We start from the raw sequence: 12,874 nt of genomic DNA, 5'->3' as shown, positions 1-12,874 counted from the left end.
TAGGAACAAAGGGAGCTTAACGAAAATCCATGTGTAATTTTTATCAGATCCTCTTTGGGTGAAATACGTGGTTTGATTTTTTTCATCACAGAATAATGTGTTGATGACAAAAACGATGAGACATCGATTTGTATCAAGTGTTTTTATATCAAAACCGTCCAAAACAATCAGACAGGTGCTTGCCACAGGAAATTAAAATTGCACACATTATGCCAACATGGTACCAAACATACATACATATAAACATTCTACATCAGGTCTGAGATATGAAAGTATAATCAAAATTAATAAAAAGCAAAACATTAAATATTTAGATATTTAGGGTACAGTAAAATTAAAATTAAAATAATAATAAAAAAAAAACAGAACATGCAAGGTTCACAGATGCTTGACGGAAAAGCGGAGACAAAAGTAAAAGGTACACTGGATCCAAGAATTAAATATACAACTATGTTACGATAGGAATATTGAAGTTACGGTTTTTATCCTGCATGGCTTCATGAGATGACTGGATTCATCCTGGAAGGAAAAGGAGAACCGGAGACACGTCATCAGTCATCAGTGTTTGAGAGCAGCAGCAGTTATTATAACCGAAAGGGAAATTTTAGTCCTACCTTGGCGACCATTTCCAAAGAATCCAGCAGGATCATATTTGGACTCCTTTACTTCTAAAATGAGTAATAGATGAATAATTACAGAACATGCAACATACACAGATTAAATTGACAAGGAAAAAATGATTTAATATTATTGTTTTAAGTTTTGTTGATGTCGCTTGAGTTTAAATGATGCCACTCCACCTACCTTTACCCCTCCACGACTCGTCCTGGGGTTGGAGGTGGAGTTTGAGGTTCTGCTGGATGTGGATGAGGTGGGACGGAACCTGCGGCTGCAGCAGCTCGGGCGTTTGGTAGACGGGCGCCACCTCTGGCCGTGTAATGAGGGGCGGGGCCGAGGCCAAGGGCGCTGCAGACAGGGAGGGGTCGTCAGGCAGGGAGGATGAGACAACAGGTACAGGAGCCAACGAGGGGGCAGGCTCAAGCATAAGGGCGGGGCCGGCTGAAGCAGCGGGAGGCGAGGAGCAAAATGAAGACAACAATCGGAAAAGAGTTGAATGTGAGAAGAAAGGATGCGGCGGTGGCAGAAAGGAAAGCAACAGCGTGGAAAAAGGGCAACATCGCAGCACGTTCCGGCAAATTCCCCCGCTCACCATACTGACTGGCAGGTCTGATTCCTCCCTCTCCCTGCACCACAGGAAGTTCCGATTGGGCACCAACCCTACCTTCACCTGCTGTTAAAGCACAGAATTAGATCCTATATATGATATATATATACACACACACACACACACACACACACACATCAGAGAAGCATAAGCGAAACAAAAGCTAAAGGAAAAAGGGAGGTGTGAGCTCACCAAACTGATTGGCCGACTTCACACCGTCCGTTTTAGCCACAGGCTCGTAGGGCCCTGTTTAAAAGATTCGGGGCAGTTACTATGGCAACATGCGTTCAACATACAGAATGTGGTGCTGATTTCAGAGGAAGGTGCGTACCGTACTGCGGCACTGACTGGCCCTCGCTTACTGGGCCAAGAGACGCGGTCTGGTACGCCAGCGGTGGGCTTCCTGTGGGTTGTTGCCGCGGCAACCGTGGGCAACACCCCGAAAACACAGTGGGAAAAAGTTAATTATGAAGGGGAAAAAGGTGCCAGAGTTGACGGAAATGATGATGCTAACCTTGTTTTCCTGATTTGGCTCCAGACCCCAGCGCTACAGCCTCAGGAGTGTAGGGCAGTTCAGGAGCCCCTGGAACAGGACAGGTTATGGACCGTTAGTCAGCTGGACAAGCAAAGAGCGGTTCGAGACATACAGTCCCCGACCGGACTCACCATATGGAGTATCCAAACCCAGAGGCTGAGGTTCATGCGGCAGTCCTTATGAAAAGACAGAAATGCATAGATAACATCAGCATTTACATCTCATAATGATGTTTTAACGTCTAACGGGCTTTCAATAATCTAATAATATCATAACAACTATAAACATCCTTTGCCATTCAAACCTGACCAAAATTCTTGTCTGATGCAAATTCAACTTTTCATTTGGTCTCATATTTTTGTGTGTTTATTTATTTATTTGTTTGTTTTATTATTCATTATTTTATTATTTATTATTATTTCAGGTGAAAGAAACAAACGTTGCATTACATTTTGACGACTGACTGATCAACTAACGAATTATAGGAATTATTCATTTACTTTATGATATAATAGAGGGCTGATATGAGTTACCATATTTGCCAGCAGATTTTCCATTACCGCCCAGTCCGAGGGTCTGACCTCCATATGGCTGACCTGGGAAAAGCAAGAGAAAAAGACCAAAAGCTGATCTTAACTTCTGCACCCCTTTTTTTTTTTTTCAGAACTCACCATATTTGCCTGCAGATTTGCTTTCACTGCCCATCCCAAGTGTCGGAACTCCATACTGCTGTCCTGAAAAAAGAAAAAAAAAAGAAAGATGTCACTAAGGATGTCTCTTTTAATCCTGGAAAAATAAAAATGCTGTGATAATGCTGTCACACCATAATTTGAAGGAGATTTTGCTGGAGGGCCCCAAGCCAGAGGCTGAGGCTGATAAGGAATGCCACCATTACCTGTGATCGTTTCAAAAAAATGATTGCAAAGTGAGGTCGAATCGGATAAAAAAAATACTAAAATGAGGGATAAAACAGGGATGCAGAAAGAGAAATGAGAGACTCACCATATTTACCACCAGATTTCCCGTTATATGGCATGTTTCCTTTACCTGACGGGAAGAACACAGCACAATGAAATAAAAATTACATAAACAGTGAGGCATTACATAATACTGTATTTGCCTGAAATATGACCAACAATATAACACACTTTTTTCAAGGCTTCTTAAATATCCTATACATAGAAACAATGAAAATCTGTGCAAGTTATCTTGCATTGAAAATCTCGATATTAAACCAGCATCTCCAGAAGGTCCTACCATATTTCCCAGACGCACCCGGTCCCTGTGGCATTGCACCAAATGGAAGACCCCCAATACCTGAGTCAAGCCAGAGAACAGGGAGACCTCAGAGGAGAAGGGGGAGGGGCTAGAGAAATTTTCGAGCTCGTTCTCTCGAATTTGGGTTCCCGTGCATACCATTTTGTGCCATACCGTATTTGAGTGGCGATTTGGCCTCAGGGCCCTGTCCCATTGGCTGAGCACCATAAGGCATCTCACCTATCAGAAAGAGACAGTTAAGGTCATGAAAGCTATATGTAGCTATATAAGTCACCATCACACAACAGATCTCACCATGCATTCCAGATTTCACATTGGCCCCCAGATTGGCAGTGTGAGGTTCAAAGGGCACCTGGCTCTGTCCTGTTTCACAAAGCATCATTGTATTGCACATTGTGTGTCTGTTTTGGTGTCTGTGTTCCTTAAAATCATGGCATCATACCATCCAGTCCAGCAGGAACGATCGGAGCTCCACTGTAGGGAAGTTTTCCAGCTCCTACGACAAATACAGATATAGCATCACTTTCACTGCACTTTAAACTGAAACTCCAGAGATGTAGTAGGACTTCATATTTGTAACAGTTAGTTTTACCGGTGGTGTCAGCCCCTGCTACTGCTCCAGCTGGAAGAGAAGCACAGCAGTCATAAGCCCCAACACTGCGATGTCTGAAGTACAATAAAAAAGGCATGCAACTCACCAGACTTGCCTTCTCCAAACCTTTCAGCAACAGCACCTTCAGAAAAACACATGAGGGGGAATTTATTAATAAAAATGAGCCACGTGTAATCTATCAAAGAGAGGACAGTAGTGTGAGATTTTACCTGCATAACCTGGCTGTACAGGTGCCCCATATCCATTATTGTAGCCTGAAGGGGGAGAAAACTAACACCATTACCACAGGACATTGTGCGGATGCAGCCAAAATTTAAATATGCAACATCAAACGTATCTTATCATCGAATCTTACGTGAAGTTTCACGTTCACTGTTGTGTGCCCCTGATTTTCTCATTGTGTGTGCCTGTTATTATGTGTATGAATGTACCCTTGATTTGTCTTGCTCTTTACATTTACGGCATTTGGCAAATGCCCTTATTCTTCTTCTAAGCATGTTGTAAGCGACTGTATAGTGTGATACGTCAGACTACAGGAAAGAGCAAACCTTTTAAGCTGCCATTTGAAAATACTCAGCGACTGTGCTGTTATGACCTTGAGGGGAAGTTCAGTCCACCTCCTTGTCCGGTCATTGTGTGTTTTACATGTATCTGTGGCATGTCCAGTTGAGTGATTGCATCCTTTTTTGTGCCATGCCATGCGATCCAATATAGTAGTAATAGTATTTAAAAGCTCAAGAAATAGACCATACCTGCCCCATATCCCAGTCCCAGTGGAGCTGTGGGGTAACCTCCAGCACCTTCACACACACACACACACACACACACACACACACACACACACACACACACATAGATCCACATGAGCAAAGTCCTACATGTTAACTGGTCTGACCAGTAATTAGAGGTTAAAGTAGGTTACCTGCTTTGGGACCTTTGGTTTCTGATCCATATCCAACACCTTTTCCATATCCTGCAGCACACACAGCATAGACAAGCACCATTTATTATAACAGTTCATTCGACACCGTCAACTCTCATGTATCAGCATAGAGGCTGGCAACATGCAAATTAAAATAATGCAAATCAGCAAAATAATTAAGGAGATAAATGCAAATGCCTAAACCACAAAAAGGAGATTGCAAACATTTTTACCGTTCGGGTTGGCGCCATATCCTTTATTTCCACCAGCTGCTGCCGCATAGCCTGTTGACCATTCACAGAACAGTAGGAACATTAGGAAGCTCATGTACAAAACTTGAAGAAAGTACCTCTTAATATGACAGTACCTGTTAATATGACAAAAAAGGGCAGAAAGTTGCCATTACATGTAGGAAACAGCAGTTGTTATGTTGGATATGAACACTTATGTTCATATTCTGAAATTTGTGATTAAATCATTTGGAATTAGTTCCAATCCAAGGACGACTGGGTTAAAGACTAACAGAAAACTGCCAGGACATTCTTTAAAATACAAATGCACATCACCCATATGAATATTAGATTTCCAATCGGCTCAGATGGAACAAAAGAGTGCATGCGCACAAACCAGGAGCGTTAACATGAAAAAGATGAAAAACCATCACAGACAAAATTTAATAAGTAACATTTTATTCCAGAAAGGAAGACGCGACATGAATACTGGGGGCCAGAAAGAGTTTGTGAGCTTTTACCTTTATTTAGCAGATTAACCCACTGTCCATTAGGCCTTCCGCCTGGTCCGCAGTCTAAATATTCATTACACACGACAGGCACACAGTTAAACACAATAATGAAATGAATGCAAGGTTTCCTTATAAAACGTGACATGGATTAGAAACTTAGACAAATTTAAAAGGCAAAATCTAGACCAAGCCTACCCTTATTCCTCATGAATAAATGAAAGATGTCAACTGAAAGCAAATTTTTACCGGGTTTGGCTGCCAGAGGCTGCTGGTTGTTGGAAAATCCAGGACCACTGACTTCTGTTGGATAATAAAACAAGGCACCGTGAATCTCTTTTGCTCATCTATTGGCTTTGAGGACTGTCGGGTGGATAAATTGAAGGAGTTAATGCAATGCCTAAGGCAGATTAACAACAGGTCCAAATTTTGCTGTTGGTATACTATATATTTGCTGAAAAGGAAGACCAAAGAAGCTCTCCATAACTTGTCATCTATTGATGGTCTGATCTCCTGTCCACCTGTAGGTGGTGCTTTCAGGCAGAAATACACAGAATTTACAGGCATAGTTTATATCTGTATGACCACTGACTATTGAGTGCCACAGAAGGAACATTGGACAGCCGAGGACATGCTGGTTCCCCCAGTTTCATTTAATCCCATGCTTTACATACCTTGTCGAGCCTCAGGTCCTTGGCTGATGGGCTTCTGAGGTTTCCCCTGTGCTAATGGAACAGATCCTGCACCTTCTGGCTTCTGGGGTTTTCCCTGGTGAACCAGTGCAGGTTTAGGGGCTTTGCTCTGAGGGATTACTGAGGGCAGCGATGGGTAACCTGGCTTTGGCCCCTTCATCTGTGGAAGAACTTGATCAGGAGTGCCAGGTTTCAGGGGTTGTCCCTGCAGGTTAAACTGAGGTTGCACAGGGGCCGCGGGTTTAGGAGCTTTTCCTTGAGGAGTGATTGGGCCTTCCTGGAATGGTTTCAGTGGATTTCCCTGCAGGATTCCTGGAAGCAGTTCTGGGGTGGCCGGTTTGGCTGGTCCTCCAGAGGGTCCGAGTGGACCCAGAGTTACTTCTGGTTTTAGGCCCTTCCCTTGAGGCACTGGGGCTCCTGGAGTGGGCTGTGGTACCAGTGGTGTTCCTTTGTTCATGGTCTTGATCCCCTTTGTGTATTCTGGAACTGTGGGTATAGATGGTGCTGCCGGACCCAGAGATTCACCTTTGCCACCCTTTCCTTTGGCCCCATAACCTAAAGACCAGACTAGAGTTAATCTCCTCTCCTCCACAGAACAAACACCCATGGAGAGACACAGAGAGGCAAAGCAGCAAATTTGCCAGAATTGACAAATGTCATTTGGCAACCAACTGGATAGTGACTCCAACTTCAGAAGGCAAGAAGAAACTTGGGCCTCGTCCTAAGTCCTGTTTTTTTTTCTAAAACGATGTCATCCACATGGAGATGCACACAAACACTGTTTTAACCCCCCTCCACACCATTAAGTGGCGCTATATCTCCCCAATCTCCTTGTTCGGCGTCTAGTTTGGTGTGGTGAGTTAAACACGTTGTAGTTCTCCAGCGTCCAGTCTTTTCTTTAGGAACAAGCACTATAGAGAGGATTTCTTGTAGTTGCTTAGTAACAGGGGTCTCAAACTCAAATATGAATGAATGTTGAAGAACATGAACGGTTCATCTGAACATGACTTCTCTTGCCTACTTCACGTCATTTCAGTGGATGTCAAACATGCTTTTTTCAAACACAGTAAGAAGTATTAATTCTATGGTGGTTATGTTACACGGGTCCTCTGTTGATATTGTGAAATGTTTCTCTGCTTGCACAAAAGACGGAACCTTCCACATAAAACGCGGTCATTAAGTGTCATTAGGACCAGGGGGAGTTATTTTCCAAAATAAATAAAATAAAAATCTAATTTTACACTCTTTTCAGCATTTTTACAATCAAAAACTCTAAGACATTGAATGAAAAAAAAAATCATATAAATCTTGTAATCGACATAAAACATTTATATAGTCCTGCAGGCCAGAAAATATCATCCCACAGAACACGAGTTTGAGAGCCCTGCTGTATAAGGTCCGGTAGCTGCTGCAGCACAGCCATGAACGTGTTATCCCCCATTCTTTATATATGATGCGTTTGGGGTTATTTGAGAGATTTGGACAGATTGGAGGTTGGGCTAACATCTTTTCAATTTTTTCACAAAAATTACAATCCTGGTCCCCCGAAGCACCGCCTCCATGTGGACGCAATAGAAATTTTCCCCTTTTCGAGCAAGACATCCTTGTGTGGACGGGGCATAAAGAAGGGCGAATGAACGTGGACGCTTACCGAGGACGTTAGCATTATTATAAAGGCCTTTGGCGGCTGTAGCTGCTGGCAGCCCGTTTCCTTTGGTGGGATAACCTGCCGGTCCAGCAACACCTGACAGGAGGCAGTAGACTTAAAAACCAGCCATGATAGGATGTGAAATACAAAAAAAAAGATAAATCAAAGCGCCACGCTGTTCAGATTTAACATGTGTAAACTCACCTTGTTTGGGTCCTTTTGCACCTCCACTAAGATAACCCCCATTCACTAACAGGACAAAAATTATACAGCATACTCATAAAATGGAATGTAGCTACGCATACATTCATATCTGAATAGAGGAAGTAGTTGTACCATTTGGTTTGGGTCCTTGTCCATTGGGCGTGCCACCATAACCTGGGGAGGAAATCATTTTTTACTACACTTATCAAACCAGGTGTGGTTGAAATTGTAGTCCTTGTGACATGCTCTCGTGGAAGGTCTACCTTGGTTAAAACCTTTCATTGCCCCTCTGCTTGGATAGTTGGGATGCCCTTTAGGAAACACACAGAACCCCAAAGACGTGTTTTAAGCAATCAACTAGAAGACCATGATATCAGAAATGCAGCGTGAACAACAGTATTACCTGATTTTGGCCCTTTTGCTCCTACATTGGGGAACCCAGCAGGTCCGCCGTACCCTGTAATTAAAGAAATCATTAGAAGTTAACACACAGACAATTTGAGAGGTTTCATTTGATCCTGTGTGAAAAAGGGGTTCACTGACCTGCTTTCAAACCTTTTGCAGAATTTGGGTATCCAGTTCCTTTTTGTTATTTAAAAAAAAAAACATTATTACATGTGAAATATTGATATCAAATATTGATATGCCAAACTCTCACCTGGACCAAAGTTAGGCCTGGGGTATCCTTCAGGTCTGAATCCTGAAATCCAGCAAAAGCAGTGTCAGTTTTAGACAACACATATGATGCATGCAAACGTACAAAAGTTCATTATGAAGGTTTGTCAGAGAAGAAGGAACCATATTTCACCTCCAAGGGCTTGTGCTCCATATCCATAGCCTGCAAACAGCAATTTAGGTTCAATAGGAAATAATTAACAACCGTGAGAAACATTGAAACTAAAGCACTTTCCACTTGCCTTTCTGCCGGGCTCCAAGCTGAGAGGACCCTGCACCCTTGTTGAGACCCGGGCCTGAACCTGAAACAGCCATCATCATGAGTTCACAACAGATTTGTCACGTTGCTCCGTTGCTCGGCAGATTGTGCGTCTCCATGTAAGCAACTGTACCGTATGCCGGGCGGCTGGCGTACGCCGGGGCATTGGGCTTGGCGCCGGCGCCTCCGTAGCCACCTGTGGAGAGCAGGCACTTGTTCAGTGAAACTGAAGTGATTCTCATTGCACAGCGCAGCACACTGGTGCCATCATCATCATCTTGGTGAGCAGTGGGCAGCCATGACAGGGGACGGTGCTGTAGTGGCACCTCAGTGGCACCTCGGAGGCTCGGGATTCGAGCCGGCAACCTTCTGATTATGGTTGGCTTCCTTACCCTCTAGGCTAACCACTGCCCCATTAGAGGTCTGTTTGTGCCCGGTATCGAACCGAGGACCTTTCGCGTGTTAGGCAGCTGCAGGCGACGCGGGCACGGCATTTTCTGCTGTTTAATGAATGCTACACAATGAAACTAAACATTGGCTACCTTTCGATTTGGCTCCTGGTCCACTGGGAACACTGGCAGCAGCACCATAACCTGAGTGAGACAAATGCACAAAGTTGAATAAAAAAAAAAATACAATTTGTAAAAAAAATTTCTAATCAAATTTTATCTGATTAGTTCCATGCTTATGGATGTTTTTTTTGGTATTTTTCTGTCATTGCATTGCTTATTTTGCTGGTCTTGGATGAAAAAGACAGCCTATGAATTAAGTCTGATTAATTGATATCTATCAAGACCAAAAAAAATAGGAACAATTCTGTTTTATATTTGCATAAATACCCAAATCAGTGAGGAAAGTGTCCAAATTTCAGATTTCATAACGCAATATTTACCTTTAGTGTTGGGGTTACTGGGGTGTACGCCATAATGTGGCGATGCGCCGTAACCTGAACGGAGGAACACATGTCATCAGCCCACTTCAGGTACATCACAGCCAGATCACCCAGAGGCCTCTGTCCATGGAAATCTGACGATATACCTTTCATTTTTGCTCCTTGTCCATGCTGAGCCCCAGCTCCGTAACCTAAGAGAACCGCGAGAGATTTTGAACACAACAAGCTGAGGGAACTCTTTGCGTGCCACCTGGTGGACCGTCTGAACTCACCCTTCACTGCCTGTCCAGCGGGAGAAGCTGCAGCAGCGCCGGGACCTAAGCATTAACCAAGTGTACCTCAATCAATCTCATGTGCCGTACAGGACGATTAACAACATGGCCAGCCTGCATGAATTAACGAGGCTATTAACGGTAATTTCATTACAACAGCATGGATTTACCGTTTGGTTTGGAGCCGTATCCTTTGTAGGCTGGCACTCCTATTTAAAAGTAAAATTACAAATTATTATGTATTTTACGTATAAAATGATGTATGTATGATTGCATGCATGGCACTAGACAAGATTCTTTGTACCTTTGGTATTTGCCGCTGGTGAACCGTAACCTGTGCAAGTTAAGCAAATGAGACTTTTGTTCAGTCTTATTCCAACCAATTATCAGTCTAACAGAAGATCAGTCTATGAAGATTGCTATGATTGGTCACATTTATTTCCTGCAGGCAAAGCTGCTGCGTTACCTACAAAAAAACCACAGAATATTGAACACCAAGGCCCATGAAGCACATGAGCCAAACCCCACTTACTACCATCGTGTCCCCGATTGTCTCCAGGAGGGGACTGTCCCTGTAACCACTGATTGTAAGTCGTTCTGGATAAGGCCGTCTGGTAAATGTCGTAAATGTAAATGCGAATGTTGCAAGGTAATAACACAGAAATTACCAGGGATTGTTTGCTCGCCGGCAGGTCCTTGGCCTGGAAGTTAAATTAATGCAGGGATGAAAATCAGACAATAAAATGAATGTCTGACAGTAGGCACGGATTAACAAATGCGACCGGCTTTACCGTTGCCTTTAGCTCCATTTCCTTTTGCAGCACCGGCACCATAATCTAAAAAAACAAAAAAAAAAACCAAAAAAAAAACAGCTGATGTCAGCACAACATTTTATAACCGTTTCAAATGCACAGAACTACATTTAAAGGGGTGTCTCGTATCTGTATTGTCCTGTAAGTATTAAAGGTGCGTGTGGAATTTATACTGACATTTGTCCTTGAGGTTGGCGTTCGCCGACTGAGGTCCCAGAGCTTGACCTAAGGCAACGAAAGTGACAGTTTTACGGAAAGCACGACAAGACGCAGAACGCCTCATGAACGATTACAGTTACCTGCTGAGGGCATCAGCATCCGTCCGACGCCACCATTTGGAGGATTATATCCTAAAAAAGAAAAATGGTTAATTTACTGTCATTCACAAACACCTTTTTTTAAGCAGCCGAGGCTACGCAACAGAGGCCTCTGTTGACCCATCAGAACTCTGGACGCAGTAAATTTGATGCTCAGGCTGTGTTGGCATGTGGACGGGGGCGGGACTGCATCAATGCCGCGACTGTGCAGGGGCAGTAAAACCCCCGGGCCTCGCAGCGGCATGCCAAATTCAGACGCCGGATGATACCAGGGCTTAACTGCCTTTGAGGAACAGGACGTTTCATCCCGGGGAACACACACACACACACACACACACACACACACACACACACGTAACTTTGTTAAAATTCAGACCGGCTAGATATGTTTGAAGATGTCAAACAGAATCTATGGCTGTGGTACTCAGCAGTCCAGACCTTCATCTTGTTCACACGCTCATTGAAAGGTTAATGAAGAAGGTGGCCAGTTGGATTGAAAACGTTCCAGCAGTATATTCATGCACGGGTGGGGGGGGTCTGAATAAAGAAGCGATGCCCGTAATGGTGGGCGGCGGGACACGGTCTGAACTCTGTCCCAACAGGGGCGCGTGGAGAACATCTGGACCCAGTTCAGCCTCAGCACTGCTGACGTCATGTACATGACGAGCGTATCAACGCGCACTGCAGCCATGTCTGTATCCACGTACCGGATTTCAAATACTTTCCCCTTTTTTTAAGTGTTGGATGCTTCAAATTCCAATGAATCTCCAATTATTCCCTCAAAGAACCGATTGTCTGTCTAGAAGATATAAATATGCCCAAAACAGCTCTTTTTACTTTTTACCATTAGCTTTTGGACTTCTCTTCCAGACGGTGCCAGGCTGGAGATCAGATTCACAGAATCTTCACCTACCACACATCTGAAGTGAAGTGATTGACACATGTGATACACAGCAGCACAGCACACGGTGCACACAGTGAAAATTGTCCTCTGCTTTTAACCATCACCCTTGGTAGGCAGTGGGCAGCCATGACAGGGACCCGGGGAGAAGTGTGTGGGGACGGTGCTTTGCTCAGTGGCACCTCAGGACCGGCAACCTTCTGAATACGGGACCGCTTCTTTAACCCCACGCCTAACATACATCCTCGGTTTTCTGCGCAGGCCACCCTTTCCACACAATCTAGACATTTCCGAACCTTGAGCAGATAGAACTACGACGCAACGCATGAATCCCATGCAAGAAAAACAGCCTTTAAGCATACAGACACTGAACCATCACTCCGCCGAGCGATACCGTCCCGGCGCACTCACCTGTGCCCCCCTGCAGCGTGGCACGTGCCAACCAGAGCAGCAGCGCGGCGTGCATCAGTGTCCGTCTCATCCTGGACACGAGGGGAGGCGGGAGCCAGAGGACAGGCTGAGCATCCACTCCAGGGCATTTATCCATCCCCTGAAGTGGGCTTCCACCGGCCACGCCCACGCCCCAGCAAATCACACCCCTCCTCCCCGGCCTGTGCACACGGCCGCCATGAAAACGGGTCGTAAAAAGCATTAACACTTATTAGCAGTTACAAACACTTTCACTGATGGAAGCCACATGTTGGCCTTAAAAACCACACCATATTCACTACTAATATCATTACAAATTAATAAAATGGTTTTATAAGCTTTGTGTGTAACACGCTCGCCTATGAACCAGAAGACCCCAAAGTCCCGGGTTCAAACCCCCACTTACTACCATCGTGTCCCTGAGCAAGACACGTAAAGCCAGAGTGTCTCCAGGGGGACTG

At 44.3% G+C, this 12,874-nt stretch overlaps 1 protein-coding gene across 1 annotated transcript; it reads right to left on the bottom strand.

Moving 5' to 3' along the window:
• Positions 1-2,383: 2,383 nt before the first annotated feature.
• Positions 2,384-11,207, bottom strand: cmn (calymmin). The gene is made up of 36 exons (XM_028959621.1): positions 11,066-11,207; positions 10,944-10,991; positions 10,746-10,790; positions 10,623-10,655; positions 10,259-10,288; positions 10,125-10,163; positions 9,955-9,999; positions 9,829-9,873; positions 9,683-9,736; positions 9,333-9,383; positions 8,924-8,986; positions 8,774-8,833; positions 8,665-8,694; positions 8,515-8,556; positions 8,400-8,438; positions 8,260-8,313; positions 8,120-8,167; positions 7,989-8,030; positions 7,857-7,901; positions 7,656-7,748; positions 5,987-6,559; positions 5,562-5,615; positions 5,325-5,378; positions 4,807-4,857; positions 4,574-4,624; positions 4,404-4,451; positions 3,861-3,905; positions 3,737-3,772; positions 3,631-3,660; positions 3,481-3,534; positions 3,333-3,401; positions 3,192-3,257; positions 3,018-3,077; positions 2,763-2,807; positions 2,584-2,655; positions 2,384-2,494 (listed from the first exon to the last, which is right to left on the bottom strand). The coding sequence occupies exons 1-36, from the start codon at positions 11,082-11,084 to the stop codon at positions 2,421-2,423; spliced, it is 2,307 nt and encodes a 768-aa protein (XP_028815454.1). The 5' UTR covers positions 11,085-11,207; the 3' UTR covers positions 2,384-2,420.
• Between the last annotated feature and the right edge of the window lie 1,667 nt (positions 11,208-12,874).

This window comes from Denticeps clupeoides, chromosome 2, assembly GCF_900700375.1.
Source record: "Denticeps clupeoides chromosome 2, fDenClu1.1, whole genome shotgun sequence".
Taxonomy (NCBI): Eukaryota; Metazoa; Chordata; class Actinopteri; order Clupeiformes; family Denticipitidae; genus Denticeps; species Denticeps clupeoides.
This window is presented reverse-complemented; position numbering and strand designations above follow the sequence as displayed.